A 23,458-nucleotide genomic window follows, 5' to 3' on the forward strand; every position below is an offset into this window, starting at 1 on the left:
TAACTTAGATCGATTTCTCCCCACCTCCTGCAGTGTAGACTAGGTCTAATAAATAAAACCGTCTGTCCTGGTATTAGTAGGTTTTGCTTCCTCATTACGCTCTAACTGGGGGCTTCCTTAAAATGTTCTTGTGCCAGCTTGCTCATTTGGAAGAGTCCGTCACTGACCTGAAGCTCTTGACTAGCTGTGCTTTCCAGGCTTAGCTGTGGTTCCCAGGTTTCTTTAAGAATGTGTAGCAGTACTCACATCTGTCAGACATAATAGAACAAAGTAAAAGCTATAGATACCTGAGGTATTTGCACATGAGCGGTCACCTATCCCAAACTGCCCATGTAGCACTTACAGATTCCCACTGCATCTTTTAAACCTTTCTCTAGGGCTGCATTTGAATCCCTTTTATTTCCAATTGTCATTTCCAAGGTTATGTAGCCACTGTACAGACATTTCTGGTGTTTGTGGTATGTCCTGGATAACAGTTGAACAAATGCACTCATCACCTGCTGGCTGGCTTTTTAATATCTTCTTTGGGAAAAGCTTCTGGGTACGTAGTCATTAACAACCATTAGATACTGGTTATCCAAATAACTGCATTCTAGGGGTCTTGTAGCATCCATCATTACGTGGGGGAAGGTGACACCTCCTACAACTGGAAATATCACAAGATGTGTAATCACCTTTTTTTCTTAGTGAAGGCAACTTTCTGGAATTTCAGGCTGGGCTTGAATCCATTCCTCTACTTGTTGATACAAATCGGGCCAATAAAATCTTAGTGCCATCCTGTCCTAGGTTTCCTCTTGTTGGTGCAGAGGGGTCCTGCCTATGGAATTGTGTGTCAAACCATTAGGACCATTCCTCTACAAGCTTTAGGGATTACTGGCTTCTTCCTTTTGTGGGCCATTCTGATATGTACTCATCTGTGGTCCCATACTTGGACATAGTTTATACCTTCACTGGTATACCCCTGACTTCTACACCACTTGAGAGTATAGAGGCTGAAGAGTGAGATCTGACCGTAGAACCTCAATACTGAGAGGGTTGTACTGCATCCACCTTCATCTTTCTCTTAACCTCATCTCATCATGCCTTACCTTCTTCTCCAAGACTTTGCTTTTTAGCTTTTCCTGGCTCCTCAACAACCTCTTGGTGTGATTCCGGGTCTTTCCTTTCTTGTCCCATGATTGAATCACTACGCAAACTGTAATGGTTTCACTAAGAAGGCCTGTGAGAACTGGAAAACTTTGTCCTCATACCCTATTGGAAGGGAGCGTTCCTACTTTAACCTGCATCATAAAACAGTGATGTGTACTTCAGGAGCTGTATAAATCCCTCAGTCCTCGTACATACAACCTGAACATGGCAGTTTGGTCCAGATCTCTTGCAAAGAACAAACTTCTTAGAACTCCCTTTATCCAGCAGCACTCTTACCTCCTGACCATCATGCAAAGCCTTGTGCAACTGAGCAACACTTACTGGTGCATAGCTAATACACCTCTACCTCGATATCATGCTGTCCTCAGGAGTCAAAAAATCTTACTACGTTATAGGTGAAACCGCGTTATATTGAACTTGATTTGATCCGCTGGAGTGCGCAGCCCCGCCCCCCTGGAGCGCTGCTTTACCGTGTTATATCCAAATTTGTGTTATATCAGGTGGCGTTATATTGGGGTAGAGGTGTATCTGGTTCCTCTTGAGGTACCTAAGCTGGCAGTTGTGGGTTAACAACAGGGCAGCCATTAGTTTATGCCTCATCTGGTCTCAATAAATGAGGTTTCTTCCCCTCCCTCTCCCTGCTTTATGGTCTTAACCTGCTTCTTACACACCCATTTTTTCCAGTCACCCTTGTCCCTCGGTCTTCCCACACCCAGTGCTCCCCAAAGTCTTAGTGGGGTCCTGGTTTCTTAGTGGTATAGCTGTTCAGTGGGCCATCAGAGAAATCTGTGTTATCTACTACCTGCTCATTGGAATTAGATTGTTCATAAGCCCAAGTCTTGACCTCTTAGTAATTTCAGTAGTAAATTTTTATATTCTGGTAGTGCCTGGAGGCCCAGCTGGGATTGGGACCCCATTGACCTGGGTGCAGTAAAAATTGTTCACCCTTCAGGGTAGGGAATCTATCTGAAGTTCCCATATCCAAGATCTCTCTGGTCTGGCTGCCGCAAGGGTGTAGCTGAGCTAACTGTTCATGGCAGAGTCTGACTGCTTCCCAGAACTGCTCTATATCTCTTCACCAACCTATTTTCTGTTACCTCTGCAGTCACTAATTAAATCCTCCTTCGTTGCATGATGAGCTGTTATGGCCTTCCCTTGCCTGCAGGGCCAGTAGTCCACTCCATCTGTCAGCCATGCAAGGGTAGTCACCGTTCATTCAAAGCAGGATAGCTCTCCTGTACCCCAATCTTTTCCCCCCTGCAATAAATCAGGATCATTTAGGTTCCCGCCTCACTATTCTCCCTCTAGGTTCTGAGTGTCTAGAGCTGCTCTTTCCTGTCTCTGTCGCTGAAGCCCACATCTCGCAAAATTGCCAAACTAGACCTCTGGTCATTACATTCTCCTTTTTTGATACTCGAACAAGGAAAGCCATGGCTGGAGACAAGGTTAGGACAGAGAGGAACCATGGCTGGAGGGAGCTGGCCATTGCTTAGTTCTAGAGGCTGCCCAGAAGCATGAAATAGGCACCCTCTGCAGAGAGGTCACTGGCTACATGGGAAGTTGTTCTCATGTCAGAGGACAGAATGAAACCTACAATGAAATCTGAGAAGGGTGTAGCTTGAAAGAGGTGTTTGTTCTGAGAAAGCAGCCACTTTTCATCTCTCCTGCTGTGAAAGGGAGGGTTAAACCTTCCCTATTCACCTGTAAAACGCAGTAGACAGCTGCCCAAACTCTCAACCTTGATATATCAGGGTGTGATGAGCAGGGACAGCTCCAGTGTTTTTTGCTGTGGGGGGGGGGGGGGAAGCCACGATCAGCAGCACCTCAAACGTTGCCGCTTCATTCTTCGGTGGCAATTCAGCGGCAGGTCCTTCCCTCCAAGAGGGACTGAGGGACCCGCTGCCGAATTGTCGCCGAAAACTCAGTTGTGCTGCCCCCTTCCATGGGCTGCCCCAAGCACCTGCCTGGAGCCGGCCCTGGTGATGAGAGGAGGTAGCTTCCTACAGCACAAGATGAGTAAGAAGGCATATGTATTGAAGGTGAGGACCATTACCTAATGAGACTGTATGAAAAAAACATTTCCCATTGAGGGACAGGAATGCAAAGTATGTTTCATAGGTGCATGTGATTGGTTGATGAAGGACCTCATACTCCATGATTTACAGACTTCTGCAGAATTGTGATCTAGCATCTCAGCTTTTTATTATACGAATCTTCTGACCTTTATGGGTGCAGAGATGTCTGCCTGAGTCTGCAGACAGCCTGCAACAGTAGCACTAAGAGGGTCAGTTCACTATGGTGTTAATGCTGATGCCCAGTATGGATGACCGTTCAAACCACAGCCTTGTTAGCTACTGGATTATTTTAATGGAAACATCCAGCTAATCCCTGCCACATCCTTCCCAAACTGCTCCCCATGCCCCTTGGGTGCAAAAAAATCCAACTGTCCCTTGCTCACCTGCCAGACTTTCAGCTTTCCCTTCCAGCTTCTACAAGAGTGAAGGTTCTGTGATATGTAATACATTAAACTTTGGCAGCATAACACAATTTAATAGACCTTAATTAGTACAATTTTCCTTATATATTTCATACTTACATAACATCCTCCATTTTTAGCTGAAGTTGTCCCACAGTGGGCTATGTTGAGATTCACCAGAGATGGGAACTGGATGGGTGCACTGGGATATCTTGTGTAACTCAGGTAAACCCAGTATGACTCTTTGACGTAACCACTAGAAGGGGGGACACACACATTGATTCGAGGCTGCAACTGCCTCCAAAAGTTAGTGGATGTGGTCTCTTAGCTGAAGTAGTGGAGGTTCATGTTTTAGATCCCGAGGTTCCCCTGGATCAATGCCTGCAAACTCGGTTTGTGTTCCGTAGAGTCTGCAATTATCCCCGACCACCTCCTTTCTTATCTGAATATTCCACCCCGCCCCATGCTGTGCCCGTAAAATAGCCTGATTAAGACAATGGGAAGGTGGCTAGCCAGGGCGTGTAAGATGAGGACAAATGCAGGCCAGCCGCAGCGCACACAAGGGGTTAACGCTTTTCTGTTGCTCTCTAAAGTCTGCCACACTGCTGGAGCCGGAGCCGTCGGGGGTCTGGCCCTGGGTTCTCCGATTGCAGTGGTGAGGGGAGGGGACAGAGGAGGGGGGCTGTTTGGGCAGCCCTGTCGGCCAATCAGCAAGCCGCCAGCCGCTTGTCCCAGCCTCCTCTGACTCTGCAGCAGAACGGAGCTGCCCTCTGCGCGTTGCCTCCCTCCCTGGCTCTTTCTCTTCTGCCATCTTCCGCTGCAAAGCATTGCTGGGAGCCGCATGTGGGTGACGCAGCAGCATTGTCTGCAGGCACAGGAAGCTGCGGGCCGGGTCTGGAAAGGAGCGAGCTGGGTTCGGGGGGCGGCTCTTGAGAACATGTCTCCTGAAGAGCTGGGGGGTTGCTGATTTACCCACTGTAAATCGGAAGGAGTGGAGCCAAGGAGAGCCCTGCAGCTCGCAGTGCAGGCAGCGAAACAAAGGGGCTCGGAAACTTCACCCTCCACAGCCTCGGCAGCTCCAGAGGGACGTGGCACACAAGGTCAGGCAGCTAGCAGAGCTTCCTTGGCGGGGGAATGGATGGGAACCCGCGTGGGGGAGGCACTCAACTGCCATCCACGTTTCTGCAGAACAATGCTGTTGGCTCTGTTCTGTGAGATCCCGCCCTCTCAAAACAGCTCCCTGCTGGGGCTCGGGCTGTCCTCTCTCATCTGACTGGAGTTGGCTTGCTTACGTTGGGTCCCTGCACCTTTTTCTGGGGGTCTTTCTGGATTGAGAATCTAGTCACCCGTTTCCTCTTTGGGAGCATTTTCTACTTGTGCTTGTGGTCATCGCAGTGGGGTGTTTCAAGGCTGGGAGTTGGCATTCTCCCTCCTGAAATGAGAGCAGAGGAGACACATTTAGGGTCCCCCACTCCAAACTGCCTTGTTTGATTAGATGGGGGATCAGGGTGTGCTTCCTCCCACTCAGAGCAGGATGTGTGTCTCTGAACAGTCAGCCACCCCCTGGAGTGCCGGGGGTAGGGGGAGTGTGCATTCCCCCTCCCTGCTCTGATAGACATTGAGGCGTGTGTGTCTAAATACCCCCAGACCCTGACCTTTCCTTTCAGTGTGTGCTCATGGGAAGGCTGGCTGAGGGAGGAAAGTCTGGTTGTGGGCAGCACACTGTGCTGTTCTGGGAGTGGAGGCAGCCACTTCCGCCCGCCCACAGCCTTCTCAGAAAGGCGGGGAGTAACTGGAAAGCAGCCCTCCCTGGCAGAGGCTTCCTTTGGGGGGGACGTGCATCCCCTGGGTTGCGAGAGTGAGCCCAGCCCATGCCCTGTTTCCTCCTGGCAGCAGGAAGCACTGCACTCGCCTGGCACATGGGAGTGCCAGCAGGAGGCTCCTGAAAACGTAGCCATAACAACAGCCAAGTAAATAAAGCACATCTGTAACGGCAATCTGGGTGTTGGGTGGGGTGGAGAGCAGAGGCAGGAGACTTGGCACTGGTAGCCCAAGAGCCCTCCTGGGGATGCAGGTACCTGTCGCTAACACCTGGCTGTAGGATGTTGTCCTTGAGTTAAAGGCAGGAAGGCCAGCCCTGGGAACATTCCCAGAAGCCTCAAAGCCCTGCCACCTTTTGGAACTGTTCATTACTGTGAAATCCAAACCGGAAGGCAGAATAGGAAGACACTTCTAGCTGCCTGGCACCCAACACAGGGCTGTGCGGTTTCCCTATGAGATTGACTGCCTCCTACACCAGAGCAGGGGCTGGCTGTCCTGCACTCTGTCTGCTGCTTCAAGCATTTGAATTGCAGGGATGCATCATGCCCCAACTCAGCTCCTCAGGGAAACGGGCTGGGCTTCCTCTCCTCTACCCTACATTCTTTCAAAAGAACTAGTCCCCATACATGTGTACACTCCTCTCAGCATGGTCTGCCAGGGACTTCTGGGCTGAAATGGCTAGATAACTATCACTTGTGTAGCTCAGCTCTGCTAACGATGAACAGGTGTCTCTGCTGGGAGTGGAGTGGAGCAGCTGGGGGTGGAGTGGAGGACATCTCTTCCCCAGCTATTGCAGCAGTGTGTGAAAGGAATGTTCTCTCCCTTGCATCTGGACAGATCCAGGCTGGCAGCAGTTATTTGTTTTCTTGCTTACATATCCGTGCTTCTGTTTGTCTCCTTCCTTTTCTTTTCCTGACTCTCCAATAGCTGCTGCTGGAAGAACACGCAAACAGTGATCCCAAACTGGCACTTACAGGAGTCCCTATCATCCAGTGGCCCAAGAGAGACAAGGTAAGAGATGGGGCTGTACCATGACCCAGACAACTGCTGGTGGTTTGGGTTTCGTCTGGTCTCTCTCCTCCTTATTGCTTCTTCTGCAGAGAATCCAGTGGTGGAAGTGGAGAGCAGAGTCCTGGAGCCTAATTGCCCCGTGACCCTCCATAGGGGAGGGGAGTCGAGTTGAGTCATGTTCCCAGCAGCCCTTCCCAGAGTCACTTAAATGCAGGAATGTGGATGGGAGGAGGCAGCAAGATGCAGGATTAGAGAAAGTGGTGCTGTCACATTCGCCACTTCAGGTGAAATGCAGAGTGCAGAAGTGAAAGATAAACATAAACCCAAGTGTGCTTCTGTGTACAAGAGTTGGCACCCAGCAGCAAGCACCTCTAAGCCAGTGAACTTTCCATAAGTGGCTGTCTTGGAGCAGAGTTTGGGCCTCCTGCAGATATGCCCTTTATCTAGTGTCTGCTGTCTTAACAAGCCCACAGCAGGGCGAAGCAGGTAGCTTCCCCACCCTCATGGGGATCAGTCCCAGCTATGCTTCAGCTGTCCTGCAAAGAAATGCTTCCCAAAGGTGGCAGCTAGCTAGCAATCCAGAGTGAGTCCATCAGACTCTGCCCTCACATACTATCCTTGAATCTAAGTGTGTTGGTCTGAATACCATTCACATGCAAACAGGAGTCACCACTCTCCACCAGTTCCATCCATAGTTTGCCATCCAGTCATGGAGCTGAAGTAATGCCGTGTGATTTATTTGTTCAGTCACTTGCTACTAATGGTGAATAGTCACAGAGAAAACTTCGTGAAAGGTCCCTACGCTGAAATGTTTGCCTAACCTATTCGGTGAATATATAGGAATGAGCAGTAAGGCCTAGATTTTAAAAGGTACCTAAATACCTTAAAAAATAAAACAAAATGGTACATTCATAAGTCAGAATTTGTTCCCTAAAAGGGAGTGAGCGTGCTGGATAATGGGCTCCCTCTAACAGAAATTATTATGTTGGCAGTTGGCCAAGGAGTTTTTCTGCCTTCCTACCTCTTGACTTGGAGAAAGGGAGATACAGTAAAGCCCCCCACCCAGGCCCTTTGGCCAGGTGGGTCTGCAGCTTACCCCAGCTGGAGATTAGTTTATGCCCCATAGCTCTGTGAGGGTTGATAGTCTGTCCCTCTTGTTCTGGCTGCTCTCACCATGGGTGTTGCTCTTAGAAATGTCAGAATAGGATGTCTCTTGGAGGAGAATTTGGGAACTGTACAGCTTCAAGGGGCAATGCATCAATATTCAGGCCTGGACCAAAAAGCCTTCCTAGATGAGGAGACCATTGACCAGCCTTAACAGGCTGAGCTTGGATCCCAGCTTCCCAGTGGTATAAAGCACTGGCAGTTGGAGAATTTGCTGCAGTTGTGTGGAGAAGACTTGTTGCGAAGGTGCTTAGCAGCTGGGCCAGTTTATAAACAATTTCAGATTTGGCATACTTTCCCAGCCCCTGGCCCTGGGTCAGAAACAAGTCTCACCAGGGGAAGTCTGGAAGGGAGCAAGCCACTGTCTTAAGATCATAGTGAGATGTAGGGGCCCATTTGCAGCCCTGACTGGACTGGAAGAAAAGATTGGGGTATGGATTGGGAAAGAAGATAAGTGCTGCGAACAGTCACTTCCCTTCCTTGGCTCATGGTATGAAAGTGCTGACTTCCAACTCGACTCTGCGGTGTAGCAGTCTAGTGGCTAGGGATCTAATCCTATCTTCCCTTGAATACATCAATTCCCAGCTGTGTAAAATGGGGAAAATGCTGACTGGGCTGATCTGTGCCGTCCTTTGAGATCCAAATGAAAGGTGCGTAACGGGCTTGCTGAGGTGCTCCTGCTGCCAGAACATGACAGAAAGCAGTGAGCCATGAGCCTCCCAATCTTCGACCTCTCCTTTGTGTTTCTTTCGCCAGCTAAAGCTCCAGGCCCGACCGAAGGTGCGCCTGCCCACCATCCCCATCACCAAGCCTCACACCATGAAGCCAGCCCCACGCCTGGCACCTGTAAGGCCCACAGTGTCTCCAATAGTTTCAGGAGCACGACGGAGGCGAGTGCGGTGCCGTAAATGCAAGGCCTGCATGCAAGGCGAGTGCGGCATGTGCCACTACTGCAGGGACATGAAGAAGTTTGGGGGGCCTGGTCGCATGAAGCAGTCCTGCGTCCTCCGGCAGTGCTTAGCGGTGAGTTCTGCAGCAAGTTACATTGGGAGCAGAGGGAGCGGTGGCTGGCCACTTGGGGCCAAGGGTGGAGGGGAATTTGCTTGAGCCTTCCACTCCAAATGTGAATTTAACAGAGCAGAATTTGGGGCAACACAAGGGAGTGCCTGGAACTACCCATCCCCCAAGCTTGAGGGTACTTCCTTTGGGCTGCCTGTCTCCCTAGTTTCACTCTTGGCTTCCTTTGTAGCCCAGGCTGCCTCACTCGGTCACGTGCGCACTTTGCGGGGAGGTGGATCAGAATGAGGATTCACAGGACTTTGAGAAGAAGCTCATGGAATGCTGCATCTGTAATGAGATAGTTCACCCTGGTTGCCTGCAGGTGAGGTGGGCCTAGGGACATGGGTTTTGGGTCCACACTCGTGTAGGGGGTGGGGGCAAATGGCTGAAGGATGGTGCCTAACCACTTGGTATGTCCCATCTGCAGATGAACGGGGAAGGGCTGCTGAATGATGAATTGCCCAATTGCTGGGAGTGTCCAAAGTGCTACCAGGGTGATGACTCGGAGAAGGGCCAGGTAAGAGGAGACCCACTTGCCTGGACAGCACCAGTGTGGGGAGAATGGGAGCACTTGGATTGCCCTCTAAATGCACACCCCACTCAGTTCTTCTCAGGTGGGGGAGGTATGTGGGGAAGCAGGGAGCCCAGCTGGTTGTGGGATGCTACTCGCTCTGGACACTGAGTTGCAGGGAGAATTGAGCAGGGTCTGAGGTCACCATGCCATGGAGCCAGGCACATGTGCGTGTATGTGCATGGCCACATGGGGTCAACAGGAACTGATGCTCTAGCGGGCAGTGAGTGCCACTTCAGGCAGGTGGGCACTGGTGGAGCTGTGGCACCTTGGTGTGGCCAGGTGGCTTGCGGGCACTGGTGAAGCTGCGCGTTGCTAACTTCCAGTGGAGCTGGTTCATAGCTCTTCCGTGTCCACCCCCCATGACGTTCACAGAGAGCCCGTCAACAAGCGAACTCCAGCATCCTGCAGAAGAAACGACTTCTCAAAGGGCACTGGCGCCCAGACCCTGCCACCAAGCAGCGAACAGACTATGTGCGGCGCCGGCTGGCCAAGTGGAGGCTGGCAGCGCTGCCTAGGCGGCAGAACTACGGTTACCAGCTCATACATAGAACTGTGCCTGTTGCCCCAGAGAGCAGTGTCCCAGCAGAGGCGAGCAAGGTGGGGGACCCTCTTGCAGGGAGTAGGCCTGCAACTTGGGAGGAGATGAATGTGGCCAGCCTGGGTGCAGAGCTCAGCAGTGGGAAGGGGGCAGGTTTCCCATCGGCCTCAAGGACATAGCAAAGCCTTGTGGCTTAATCCTTCCACCACCACTCCCTTAGGCAAAGGACCTCAATGGGTACTTAGCCATCCTGAAAGTCAGGCTGCTTGTTCAGGTGGCCAGGTGTGGATTTAGGAGCTGAGCTCTGATCACATAACTCCTAAAAGCTGGTGCTGTTCCCATCCAGCCTCCAAATCTCTGCCCCTTCCATCACTGTGACTCCCAACAGTTTGACTGAGTCTTCTATGCAGGTGGGTTTGCAAATGGTGGAGGGGCCAATGGCCCCTCCCTGGAAACCAGTTGTGAGTGAGGCCTGGTGAACTTGCCATGGCCTGGGTGCGAGGTTACTGTAAAGAAGATGCCCACAGCCTGGATGGTTGGCTCGAGCCCCTCTGCCTTTTATGTTGTAACACACTGCACTCCCTACCCTGGTTACTACAGGTCAGTGTTGGGAAAGCAGACTTGCCATATGGACAGTGCTGGGCAAGCTCTTCTTAGCCCCTCCTCCACATGCTGGGCACTGCTGGTGCAGACCCCGCTATTCAGTGCCCAGAGGTGGTGGTCTTGCCCAGGTGAGTGGAGCCCTGCACCAGCGTATTGGCCGTGTGTTCTGCTGGGGTTTTGCCTGCTGTGCCATCGTGGGGTGCTGTTGATAGGTGAGGTGTTAACTCCCCTCTCCTCTGGCTCCTTTGCAGAAGCGAAAGATGGAGGAGAGTGACGAGGACATAGTGCAGGCCAAAGTCCTGCGACCCCTGCGGAGCTGCGAGGAGCCCCTGACACCCCCGCCACACTCGCCCACCTCCATGCTGCAGCTGATCCACGACCCGGCATCGCCACGGGGTGTGGTGACGCGCTCATCCCCGGGGGCTGGCCCCAGTGACCACCACAGCGCCAGCCGGGACGAGCGCTTCAAGCGGCGGCAGCTACAGCGACTCCAGGTCACAGAACGCACCATGGTGCGGGAGAAGGAGAACAACCCCAGTGGCAAGAAGGAGCTGTCAGAGGTGGAGAAGGCCAAGCTGCATGGCTCCTACCTTACGGTCACGCTGCAGAGGCCCGCCAAAGACCTGCATGGCACCTCTATTGTGCCCAAGCTGCAGGCCATCACCGCCTCCTCCACTAATCTGCGGCACTCTCCCCGCGTGGTCGTGCGCCACTGCCCAGCCAGGACGCCCCAGCGGGCCGGGGAGGAGGAGGCGGCAGACGAGGAGGAGGCGGCAGATGAGGAGGAGGAGGAGGAAAGCGCGGAGGAGGGCGGGACGGCCCGGCTGAATGGCAGAGGCAGCCGAGCGCAGGACGGCGAGGAGAGCTGGATGCAGCGTGAGGTGTGGATGTCTGTGTTCCGCTACCTCAGCCGCAGAGAGCTCTGCGAGTGTATGCGGGTGTGCAAGACCTGGTACAAATGGTAAGTGGAACATGGTGGCATCCCCTCGCTCATCAAAGGCAGTGGACCCCTGCCAGCTGGTCAGTACCAAATAGGAGAAGATTAGAGCTGGGAGGGTTGTTTCAGGGTCAGTTGCAGCCTCATCGCAGCTGGTGCATATTGGGGCCCTGGCAAAGGTGCCATGTCCCTCTGGCTCTTGGGTTAGGTATGTTGGTGCTAAAGCTTGTCATGCTATTTGTGCCATATCTGCTCTTCCAGCTCAAGAAATAACCTTCTTTGCATGGCTCTGTTGGGCCATTACCAGTTGGTTGTCTTCTCCATCAGAGAGCATTTCCTGATTTCCAGTCCCTGCCTTCCATCCTTGCTAGTGCCCACAGTGACTAATCCTGCACTCTTCTTACCTTTCCTGTGGTTGACACGGTGTCCTGTGTCCACCAGCCTTCTCCTGGTGGCTTTGCAGAACTGTCTCCAGGCTGTACAAACTAACTCTCTGTGGAGGGTGCTGTACAAGGGCACCGAGGACTGGGGACTGTCTCTGGGCTCTGCACTGTTGCGGTGATGTCTCCCTTGGGGTCCTAAATATCTCTTACCCTCTCCAGTCCCCAGTCGTGATGGGCATGTGGTGATTACCTGTTCCACCCAGGGGCCTTTTTACTCTCACTTCAGGCTACCTGGTGGCTATCATCAAGGCAATGGAGTGACCTGTAGCTTGTGTGAGGAGAGCTGGCCCCTCAGGCAGAACATGCAGCCTCCTAGTTAGTGAGGTGGGAAGCAGAGACCCATCTTTCCCTAATCCCTCAGCCTTAGCAACTTCAGTGCCCATGAAGGCACAAGCACACTAGATCCTACAGGCTTGCAAGACCTGTTAGCTGCTGGCCCAGCATGTTTTCTCTTCCCAGCGTTCACTGATCCTTATTGTAACCAGCAGTGCTGAGATAACTGACTGCCCTGCTGCTGGTTCCCGGGACAGCCTAACCCATGTTCTGGGGCATGAGCTGCATGACTGGCATCAGAGAGAGCTCCTCCAGCACAAGCTGGAATGTGTCTAGAGACAGACTGGTGCTGAAAAGCCTGCAGTAGTTGATTAGCACAGCAAGCCGCTTGGTCCTTTGGAGCATGTTACCACTGGAGCTCCTTCAGTCCCTTGGCATCCAGCTGTCTGTATCTGGTGGGGCTGTGGGCTCTTCCTATCCAGCCTGTGTGTCTCTGTGCATCAGGTGCTGCGACAAGAGATTGTGGACGAAGATTGATTTGAGCAGGTGCAAGTCCATCACTCCCCAGGCCCTGAGCGGCATCATCAAGAGGCAGCCAGTCAGCCTCGACCTTAGCTGGACCAATATCTCCAAAAAACAGCTCACCTGGCTTGTCAACAGGCTGCCAGGTCAGTGGGACTTGTGCTTTGGGGGGGAAGGGCTTGTCTCTTCAGCGTATGGATTGTAATGCCGAGGGCAAAGCAGAACTGCTGTTTGTCTGGTAGCCCCACCACCACTTTGAATAGCCAGCCAGCCTGTGGGTGCCATAACCCTGTGCCCTTGTGGATGTCAGAGGTAACCTAGGATTGTTGCCATGTTCATGTATCTTCAGGGTATCTCATGGTACCACCCATTCCCAGGAGTCCTTGTGGATCTTCCTGAGTCACATGGGGAAGTCGGCTCTTGCAGTAAGTTCCCTGTGTGCCCCAGTCTCCCCATCACTGAAGAGACCTCCCCACTTCTATCCTGCCAGGATGAGGTGGAAATTCGGGTTCTGTGTACATCCCCATCCTGGCCTCCTCTCTCCCAGGGGTGGGCAAGAGGTGAAGTCACTAGAATGTGTTGGCAGGGGTGTGGACAAGGGGTCCAGTTGGTCTCAGATCAGAAAGGAGGCTATGGGGGTGTCTTGGAGTTCAGGGCTCTCTTGACTCACTGGTTCCCCCTCTTCACGGCAGGCCTGAAAGACCTCATCTTAGCAGGCTGTTCCTGGTCTGCAGTCTGTGCACTCAGTACCTCCAGCTGTCCCCTTCTCAGGACCCTCGATCTTCGGTGGGCAGTAGGAATCAAGGACCCTCAGATCCGGGACTTGCTCACACCTCCCACAGACAAACCCAGTATGTTGGTTCCTGGGTAATATGAGGGTGGGCGGCGTGGTTGCACGAGGAAGGTGTGTGTTCTGGTGGGATGGGGTTTTGGTTACCAAGAAGGATCTCCAGGGGGCAGTGTTCAGGGAATGTAGTGGGAGCTCTGGTTGCCATGGGATGAGGTATTTCCTCAGGGATCCATATTTCTGGGAGCGAGATGGGGGCTGTATTCTCCAGGTAGTGTTGCAGGGTGGTTGGGCTGCACTGACTTATTAGAAAAACAATGAGTCAGTGGCACCTTAAAGACTAACAGATTTATTTGGGCATAAGCTTTTGTGGGTAAAAAACCTTGCTTCTTCAAATGCACCCTCTGATACTTGACTTAGTAGAAGTTCATCTCTTGGTGCAGGTGATGAAGTGGGAGGTGCTGGCATGTAGCAGGTGGGAATACAGCTGGGGGTGGCCATGACATGGTTGTTCCCCACGTACCTCTGCAGGTCAAGACAATCGCAGCAAACTCCGCAACATGACAGACTTCCGGCTAGCTGGTCTGGACATCACCGATGCCACGCTCCGGCTCATCATCCGCCATATGCCCCTGCTCTCACGACTTGACCTTAGTCACTGCAGCCACCTTACGGACCAGTCGGCCAACCTCCTAACGGCCGTGGGGTCTTCCACGCGCAACTCACTCACTGAGATCAACATGGCAGGTGCCTGCGACCTCTGCACCCCTCCACTGGCACCTTGCGTGGTGCCAGACAGGGCCACTGCTCCGCCTTCATTTATCCTTGCTTTGAAAGGGTTCCGTGCTGCTGGGGGACAGTGGCAGGGTGGGGGTTAGTTTCCATGTTGGCTCAGTTGTGGCCTTCAGCACAGTCTTGCTCCTGAGGGATGAGTTAACTGTGAGTCTTCGACAATACCAGGCAGCTTGGAATCTGCTCTCAAGGCTGAATGAAGAGGGTGGGCTCATATGGCATTGTCTCCAGTGCCCCAGATGTTCCTCAGCATCTGCTGCAGGGTTGTGCTCTGAAATCAGTACTCTTTCCTTTTAAACACATTGTCGATAGCCCTTATGGCCAGTAGGGCTGATTGGAACCCACAACTCCCATCCTGTGGAGAAATGCTCAGATGGATGAAAATCTTCATTCCACGTGAGAGTGAGATCAAAACTGTTCATAAGAACATAAGAACGGCCGTATCGGGTCAGACCAAAGGTCCATCTAGCCCAGTATCCTGTCTACCGACAGTGGCCAATGCCAGGTGCCCCAGAGGGAGTGGACCTAACAGGCAATGATCAAGTGATCTCTCTCCTGCCATCCATCTCCATCCTCTGACAAACAGGCTAGAGACACCATTCCTTGCCCATCCTGGCTAATAGCCATTTATGAACTTAATCACCATGAATTTATCCAGTTCTCTTTTAAACGCTGTTATAGTCTTAGCCTTCACAACCTCCTCAGGTAAGGAGTTCCCAAGTTGACTGTGCGCTGCGTGAAGAAGAACTTCCTTTTATTTGTTTTAAATCTGCTGCCTATTTAATTTCATTTGGTGACCCCTAGTTCTTGTATTATGGGAATAAGTAAATAACTTTTCCTTATCCACTTTCTCCATCACTCATGATTTTATATACCTCCATCATATTCCCCCATAGTCTCCTCTTTTCCAAGCGGAAGAGTCCTAGCCTTTTTAATCTCTTCTCATATGGGACCCGTTCCAAACCCCTAATCATTTTAGTAGCCCTTTTCCTGAACCTTTTCTAGTGCCAGTATATCTTTTTTGAGATGAAGAGACCACATCTGTACACAGTATTCGAGATGTGGGCATACCATCCATTTATATAAGGGCAATAATATATTCTCAGTCTTATTCTCTGTCCCCTTTTTAATGATTCCTAACATCTTGTTTGCTTTTTTGACCGCCTCTGCACACTGCGTGGACATCTTCAGAGAACTGTCCATGATGACTCCAAGATCTTTTTCCTGACTGAGACTCTCCAAGCTGCCCAGACACCTGTCAGCCCTGCTTCCAGGCTCTCTGGCATACAGCCAGGACCCCCAGCTTGAGCCAGGGCTATGCTGGGCTCCCAGTTCTCTGGCAGCTGACCTAGCAGGTGCAGGGAACCAGGCGAGGTGGCTGGGAACCAGGCAGGCTTTCAGAGCACAACTGGAAGAGTGGATGAAGTGAACACATCCCAATGGAACATTTTGATTTTGTGAAATCAACCTTTTCTGACAAACATTGACAATTTCCAGCCAGCTCTATGTTCCAGCTACCAGAACTCACCATCTCCCTCTTGTCAATTGCAGGGTGAATGGTAGAGACCCAGTCTATGGCAAGCAGAAAAGTTTAAAATCTAGGGGCTGCTTAGTCTGAGTTTGACATCAGATTAAATTCCCCAGGAGGTGCTGGCTGAGGTATTCATGGGACTGAGAGGCAGGGGCAGATGTTAGATTGGGGGGTGGGAGGTGCTGTGCTGACTGGGATATTTAAGGGGATATTCTGACTGGGATGTTTCATATTCAGTATAAACTTCAGTGTATTTTTCCTTTCCTCTAATCTACCCAACGTTCCCAGCTGGCTACTCCAGCCCCCTGCCAAACTTGTCCCAGCTTCCTGTGGGGTGTGCAGGGCCATGCGTGGCATGTGGGGGGTAGTGCGTGCTCTTCTGAAACCCCTTCTTCCTCTTCTGCTCAGGTTGCAATAAGCTGACAGACCAGTCCCTGCTGTACCTGCGGCGCATCTCCAACCTTACCCTGATCGACCTGCGAGGCTGCAAGCAGATTACCCGTAAAGCCTGCGAGCACTTCATCTCAGACCTGTCCATCAGCAGCCTCTACTGCCTGTCCGACGAGAAGCTGATCCAGAAAATCAGCTAGAGACCAACCCCAGGCAGACTGAGAAGGAAAGATCCCATCCCACCCCTCTTGAAGAGGCGCTCTTCCTCCCCAGCCCTGTCCTGCTGTGAGGCCAGCATCCTGCACTCCTCCAGCACCCACCTCCACAGGCAGGGCAGTAGCCAGCCCCACTCCACTAGGTCTCCTCCTCCTCCTCTTCCTGGGAGTTCGGCAGCAGAAGGGGTCCTGCCAGGCTGACCCATAGCTGAGGAGGAATGGGCCGTGGCCGGGGGAGCTCGTTCTGGAGCCTGGCTGCTCTTAGTGTGAGGTTGTGCAGAGGTGTCTTCGCAGGGAAATGTGCCCCTCTTTTCTCCCCGCCTTGGCACCCCAAGCAGATTTCACTTCCTACTCAGCATGAGCAAGGGGAGTGCCCTGGAAAAGGGATTGGAGCTGGATGGTATGAAGCAAGCATGCCTGGTCTCTCCAGGACCACTGCCACAGGGGTGGCTGTTGGCCCTGTGGCTTGTCATACTTGGCACACATGCCACATCTTTGCCCCCTGAGCTTTTCCTCCTGTTGGCCTTGCCTCACTGAAGTGGCCAGGGTTTGCCTCCTGCAGCTTGTATGTGGAGGGTGAGAGCCCTATGGCAGTGGGTTCTCAAGGCTAGGTGTCTCCCTTGGCTAGCCAAGCTTCCACTCCAGAGCAGCACTAGACTGCTCACAGCATCATCTATCCACACCCCCATGAGGATGAGTGTGTCCAGCCCTTCTGGAAGGGCTGGGGGTGGGTGTCTGCAGGTGGCCAGGTCCATCAGAGCTCAGGGAGGTCTCTGAAGGCATCCAGAGGGGTTTCTGGATTCTGCACAGGGTGGGCTACATGCTCTCCCCACCCCCTCGGGCAGGCTAGTATAATTAAGCACTCTTGGGATGCTGCGGCCAGAGGAGAGGATGCTTCTCCATCCTGTCACCCAGCGTGTAGCTGTCAGCTCTCGAACTGGGAGATGTGGAAGGGAGTGTGAAAGTCCCCATCCCCCTACCCCTTTAGCTGCCACTTTTCCTTTGCAATGAATGGTCGGTCCAAAGAACCCTCTCTCTTGGGCAGCAGAGAGCTTTTTGCACTTTAAAAAGAAAGGTTGGAATCTTATTTTGGGTCATTATTCCTCTCCCTCCCCCTCCTCCCTCCCCCAAGTGACTGGACGCTCCCTTGACTGTCTGAGCTTGTTGATGTTTAATGCACAGTTTGCACTCTGCTCTCTCCCTCCCCTCCTCCTGCCCCTCAAATCCTCTCCTTCTAAGCATACTGATAGCACAAAACCAGCCTGCCACGTGTTCCCCCAGCCCCTCTCCAGCCTTACAGGGGAGAAAAGAACTCTCTAAGCAGCAGGGAAAAGGGGGAGGGACAAGTGGTTGTGAAACCTCAAAGGAGAATCAACCAGATGCACCCTCACTGCTTCAAAAGCAATAAGGGAGGCAGAAGCAGCTGTCACCCCTCCAGCTCTCCCCATTGCCTGCTGGCTCTGAATTCTCTGGCACCAATGTCTTCTGCTGCTGCAGTGTTGGCTGGGGGTGGGGAATGTCTTTGTTTAGATCCACTGAACCTCCAGTGGGGGGGCTCAGGTCCTGTGCTTCCCCTCCCCTCCTCTGGCCTCCATATCATGAGCCTGCTTGCTTGCTGACTGGAACGTGCAAGTGTGATGAATTCCACAGTGCCTCAGTACATGGGAGTTTTGCTACAATGGATCGTTAAGAGTTTTGGGTGGGGGGGAAGCTCACTTTATCATCACTGACCTAGGAGTGGAAGCTTTCTGCCATTTTGTTTTTGGTAACTCCTGTGGAAAACAGAAGAATCAAACTACTTATTTTTATTTGTTTTAAAGGAAGGCAGGGGAAGCTATAAACAGGATATATAAGTGCATCCAACCTGGGGGACACTCCAGCCCAGAGGATTTCTGGGCTGGCTTGTCAGTTTGAAAAATAAAAGCATCTTAGCTACTGTCACATATGCATTCAGCGCTGAGCAACAGTGGATCAGTGTGCCAGGAGTGTCCACGGTAGGCAGGAGGAGGAGTCAAGCTGATTGATGGGTGAAGGAAATGGTCAGTCTTTAAGTTCGCTGTCCCACAGCCTTCTCAGACGCAGCCTTCCAATAAGTCTGTGGCTTCAGAGACTTAATAAAATAAAATAAAATAAAGGTGTGATACTTGTTCCTGTAACTGGCCACCACCTTGGAGGGCAAGGGATGAAAATCCACAAAGGAAAGAAGAAATAAATAAATATATATATATATATGAAATCACTTAGTGATTTAAAAAAAAGCCCTGCTCCCTAAATAAAACTCCCTGAAGAAAGTCACTATTGGTTTAAAGGGTTTTGGTTGTGTTTTTGTGTTTTGTTTTGTTTTCCCCCAGAGAAATATTGTAAATATATATTTTTGTTGGCGATTTAGAGTCCATCTCCAACATTTGTGCTTTAAAATTAAATGTAAGCATTAAGGGTAAAAGAAAACAAGTCTTATGCTGTTTGGGTTGGGGGTTATTATTTGGGGGCAAAGGGATGGGGAGCTAGTTGGAATTTTTTTGTTTTTATTTTCTCTTCTAAGCATTCTCCAGTACTGGTTTTAGAGAGAATCTTTACTCATAACCTATTACCACATGAACAGGAGAGACATTTGTGGGGGAGGGAGGGGAAGATACCAGCCTCTGAAGGGAAATATTTTGTTTCTTGGGGGTGGATTTTTGGAATAAAAGTTTAAAGAAAACACTGCCGGGTCTGCACGTTGTTTGTGTGGGTGTTTGGACATCCCAAGAGGGGAAGGTGAATTCAAGTTGATGGTACCACTCAGATTCCTAGTTTCACTGCCATCATCCTGCCACCCCTCAGGTGACCAGAAGAGTATAACAGTCCTACCAGATGTTTTATTGTGTATATTTAGTTTTTCCTATTTCCGTTAATGGTGGTTTCCTTGTCAGACTTCTGCTGGTTCTCTGATTAGACAGTCTTCAGACCAATATTTCTGTTGGGAAAAAATAGTTTAGAGATCCTGCCACTCTTCAGGCTGTTGTAAAGTAAAAGATGAAGCACCCGTTATGCATGTTCTGTTGGATGTCATCTTTTGACTCATGTAGGCACCTCTAATGCCATTAAGTCTGGTGGGAGGCTCAGTACACTGCGTCCTTTCACAGGCTCGTTCATAGCTTTGGGTTTTACTGAAGAAAAGCCTTCTGAAACTTGATGAGGTTTTTAGCAGAGAAGCAAAAGCTTTTCAGACCAGCTGCAGTCACTATATATAAACAGCCATTGAAGCAGGGAAGTGCTTTGAGGGGCTCAGGTGGAAGGAACTAGAGAACCAAACGGTACTGCTATCAGATTTAAAGCCTTCATCACCTTCCAGTCTGGGTTCACAAGCTGAAAGATCTCTCAGCCGCTGTGTGTCTTCACGGCAGGATGTGTCCCAGCCCTTCCCTTCTATATCTCCTTGTTATGCCTGCTTGACCAACTCAATTTCTCTCCACTTTGCTTGCACCCTTCATGCTCTTTGTGGGCATTGGGTTCCCTAGGCGTTTGTAATTTAGGGCTTCCATACTGTTCTCTGCCTGTGGCACACAATAGTGTAGTTTTCTGATGGCTGTAATACTTAAGTCTAATTCTGATTGTTGGGCTGCATTGTGATATTTATTTAGTCTGTGTTGTACAGGAGGTCAGACTATATGATATGGGTGGTGCATTCTGGTCTTAATAGCTCTGCATGCAGAAGTTATTCTGGAATCAGGTAGGGTGCCTCTGCGTATCCTGCACTGATCTCTGCTACCATGCAATATTGCAAACTCCATTTAAGTTCTCTGCTTACACCCCTGAGCATCATTCAGAAGTGCTGTTGCCCTCATTTCTCCATCTCATTGGAGAGGTGGGCTATTAGCTGATAATATCCCCCTCAACTCTGCCTTTCCTATCTGGTATATTGCACCAGCTTAGCATCAGGTACCTTTTGAATTTTTAATAGTGAGTATAATTAACTATTAACAACATACCAAGGGCTGTGGTGGATCCTCCATGACTGGTCATTTTTAAATTGAGATTGGAGGTTTTTCTTTGCTCTAGTTCAAACAGGAATTATTTTGGGGCAGTTCTCTGGGCTCTGTTTATACAGGAGTTCAGACTAGATAACAATGGTCCCTTCTGCGGTTAAGATCTGTGACTGGACTTAAACCAGGCCTAACTGTGTGGCCATACAATCATGCTAATACCCAAGTATTTGGAATGGCTTTCAAATAATGACCTTGGAACAAAAAGTTGGGAGTTTGCTGATGAGACGTTGGGGAGGCCTTGTCAATACAAGAAGACTGGAATATTACACAGGAAGAAGTGGAGGACCTTGAGGACTGGAGTAATAGAAATGGGATGAAATGGAATAGTACGAAGTTCAAGATCATGCACTTAGGCACTAATAAAATTGCCATAAGCTCAGGACTTCAGCTGGAAATGGCTGAAGGAGAAAGGCCTAGGTGTATAGTTGATTGTGGGATGACTATGATGTGGCTGTGAAAAAGGAAAATGCGATTGTAGGATGAATCAGGAGAGGTATTTCCAGTAGAGAGAAGGAAGTATTAATACCACTTTTTAGGAGGCAGGGGTAAAACCACTCTGGAATACTGCACCTAGATGTGGTCATCTAGATTCAAGACTGATGAATGCAAACTGGACCAGGTGCAGAGAGTGGCTGCTAGCATGATTAGGGGTGTGGCTATTTCGCCTGATAAAACAAAGGCGGGGGAGGGGGATCTGATTGCTGTCTCTGAATACAGCACGGTTGTAAACACAAGTGAGGGAGAAGAGCTGTTGAAGCTAATGGCACAAAAACAAATAGGGATAAACTGGCCATGAATAAAGTTAGGCTGGAAATTAGTAGCTTTGTAACCATCAGAGCAGTGAGATTCTGGGATGGCGTCCCAGTAGCATGGATTGGGAAGGGGGGGAACAACTTGACTCATTTTTAAAATGGAGCTTGATGGATTTATGGATTATATGACAGGGCTGCCTGTGATTGCATGGAACCAGAATTGATGACCTAAGGTGGCCCTTCCACTCCTATGTCCTACACTTAACTGAAACCCAACCTTTCCCATCTGCTCCTTTCATCCAGTCACTTTGAGGTTGGATAGAGAAAGCAAAAAAGTAACTGACTCAATGTCTGACTGCTGCTGCTTGGTTCTGTGAGCTCTTCACAGATTTATTTCCTTCCTCTTAACATCTATTTCATTCTAGCTTTCTGGCTAAGATCAGGTCCAAACTTTCCTTCCAGCCCTTTGTCTCCCCATGCTCCTGACATCCTGAAAAACAAGCTTTTTTGCATTAAAATTGTTCTTGCCTGGGCTTAGCCAGAGCTAACTTGAAAGCTAGCTTGAAATCTCACTCCCAATGCACCCATCTGTATGTTAAGAATGACTTGTCTAACAGCACACCAGACCAAAATATGTTAGTGATGGTACAGGCCTAGATTCCCTCTGAAGGGGATGGTGGAAACAATGAAGGATTGAAAAATGAGAATTCACCAACCCATCCCATTCACTTTAGGATCATTTATTGGGTTGGTACTTACAAGCCCCAGTCATGGATGAGGACCCAGGGAGCTAGGTGCTGTACTAACTGAACAAAAAGATGGTCCTTGCCCCAGTGTAAACAGTCTAAATCATCACTCACATCAATGTACAGGGGACGATTTTAGTCGTCTTCCTCCCTCTCCCCTTTTAATATCTGTTTTAATGTCATAGTTCTGGATAGTGAATATCTAGCTGTATGTGCTTTTCCGGACATAGGTTTTGCCTCAGGGAGCCCTTGGCCAGAAGTCTCTTCTCTTCGGAAGCGGCGAGTTCCCTGTTCTGAATGCCAAAGCAAGCGCAGGCTGGCTGTATGACAGTAGTGCCTGGAGGGGCCCGGTTGCATGATGCACTGCAGATACACGCTGTGACAGTCCCTCCCCAAAGAGCTCAGTTGGAATAGGCAAAGCCGAGAAAGGAGCAAGCAGGCCCAGCCAGGGCCGCCCAGAAGATTCAGGGGGCCTGGGGCAATGCAATTTCAGGGGCTCCTTCCATAAAAAAAGTTGCAATACTATAGAATATTATATTCTCATGTGGGCTCCTGTGGGGTCCAAGGCAAATTGCCCCACTTGTGCCCCTCCCCCCCCGGGCCGCCCTGGGAAAAATAAACATATACAAACCTTCCGCATCTTGGCACAAAGCCAGTTTTGAGAGAACTTCTTTACAAGGTATCACTTGTTCTCAGCATCAGCTAATGCTAAAAGGCACTAAAGCTCATTAAAAGGGTTGGACAAATATTTTTCTGTCAAATTTTTTTAGATTGAAAACTGGAGGTTTTTAAAAAGCAGAAAAAAATCACGGACAATGTCCGTTTTCCTTCAAAATTTGTTGTGGTTTTTTTAATTGAAAAGCTGAAATTAGTCTGCCAAAACCTGAACATGGTTTGGGGTTTCAGAAGTGTGTGGCCAAATATTTGCTGCTTGCTGTGTTTGTTTAAAGAAACAATAAAAAAATTCTACTTAAAAAAAAAAAATCCAAAACTTTTGAACCACTTCAGCTTGTGTCCAAATGCCTGAGCCCATCCAGTCAGAGATTTTTCCAGGTTTCTGATACTCTGCTGGCTTCCTTGACTTGTATCTATCTCCATAACTTTGGGTTCATTTAGGTTAGAACATAAGAATGGCCATACTGGGTCAGACCAAAGGTCTATTCAGCCCAGTATCCTGTCTACCGACAGTGGCCAATGCCAAGTGCCCCAGAGGGAGTGAACCTAACAGGTGATGATCAAGTGATCTCTCTCCTGCCATCCATCTCCACCCTCTGACAAACAGAGGCTAGGGACAGCATTCCTTACCCGTCCTGGCTAATAGCCATTAATGGACTTAAAACCTCCATAAAGGTATCTGTTTCCTAGAGACTGGCTCCACGAGGTCCCTCATAAACTGGAGATGGTTACTGTGGGTTTGTCTTTAGTATAGTGTATGTACATACTCCACGAACTGAGCATTCGAGCTTGTTCCAGAATCTGGGCTGAGCTTATGTTGTGAAAACTGAAATGCTCAAAATAGCACATGCATGTGAATGGACACAGGGTGCTAAAATTAAATTAACCCAGGGGTTCTCAAACGGGGGGGTCAGGACCCTGCAGGGGGTCACAAGGTGTCAGCCTCCACCTCAAACCCCGCTTTGCCTCCAG

At 50.2% G+C, this 23,458-nt stretch overlaps 1 protein-coding gene across 7 annotated transcripts in view; it reads left to right on the plus strand.

Annotated features, from left to right (window-relative positions):
* The window catches only part of KDM2A (lysine demethylase 2A), a 601,751-nt gene extending 582,763 nt beyond the window's left edge, over positions 1–18,988 (plus strand). For 6 of the 7 annotated variants that reach the window (XM_050956089.1, XM_050956090.1, XM_050956085.1 and 3 more), the window contains 9 exons: positions 6,374–6,457; positions 8,378–8,644; positions 8,871–9,002; positions 9,108–9,197; positions 10,647–11,356; positions 12,553–12,716; positions 13,263–13,421; positions 13,889–14,104; positions 16,089–18,988. In XM_050956089.1, the coding sequence (XP_050812046.1) occupies positions 6,374–6,457; positions 8,378–8,644; positions 8,871–9,002; positions 9,108–9,197; positions 10,647–11,356; positions 12,553–12,716; positions 13,263–13,421; positions 13,889–14,104; positions 16,089–16,270 (2,004 nt within the window). In that variant the 3' untranslated portion in view covers positions 16,271–18,988. Of the gene's footprint in view, positions 1–4,476; positions 4,726–6,373; positions 6,458–8,377; positions 8,645–8,870; positions 9,003–9,107; positions 9,198–10,646; positions 11,357–12,552; positions 12,717–13,262; positions 13,422–13,888; positions 14,105–16,088 lie in introns of those variants that run through there. The other variant, XM_050956091.1, reaches the window with a different exon arrangement.
* The last annotated feature ends 4,470 nt before the right edge of the window (positions 18,989–23,458 follow it).

The sequence above is a fragment of the Gopherus flavomarginatus genome, chromosome 5, assembly GCF_025201925.1.
Source record: "Gopherus flavomarginatus isolate rGopFla2 chromosome 5, rGopFla2.mat.asm, whole genome shotgun sequence".
NCBI classification, from domain to species: Eukaryota; Metazoa; Chordata; order Testudines; family Testudinidae; genus Gopherus; species Gopherus flavomarginatus.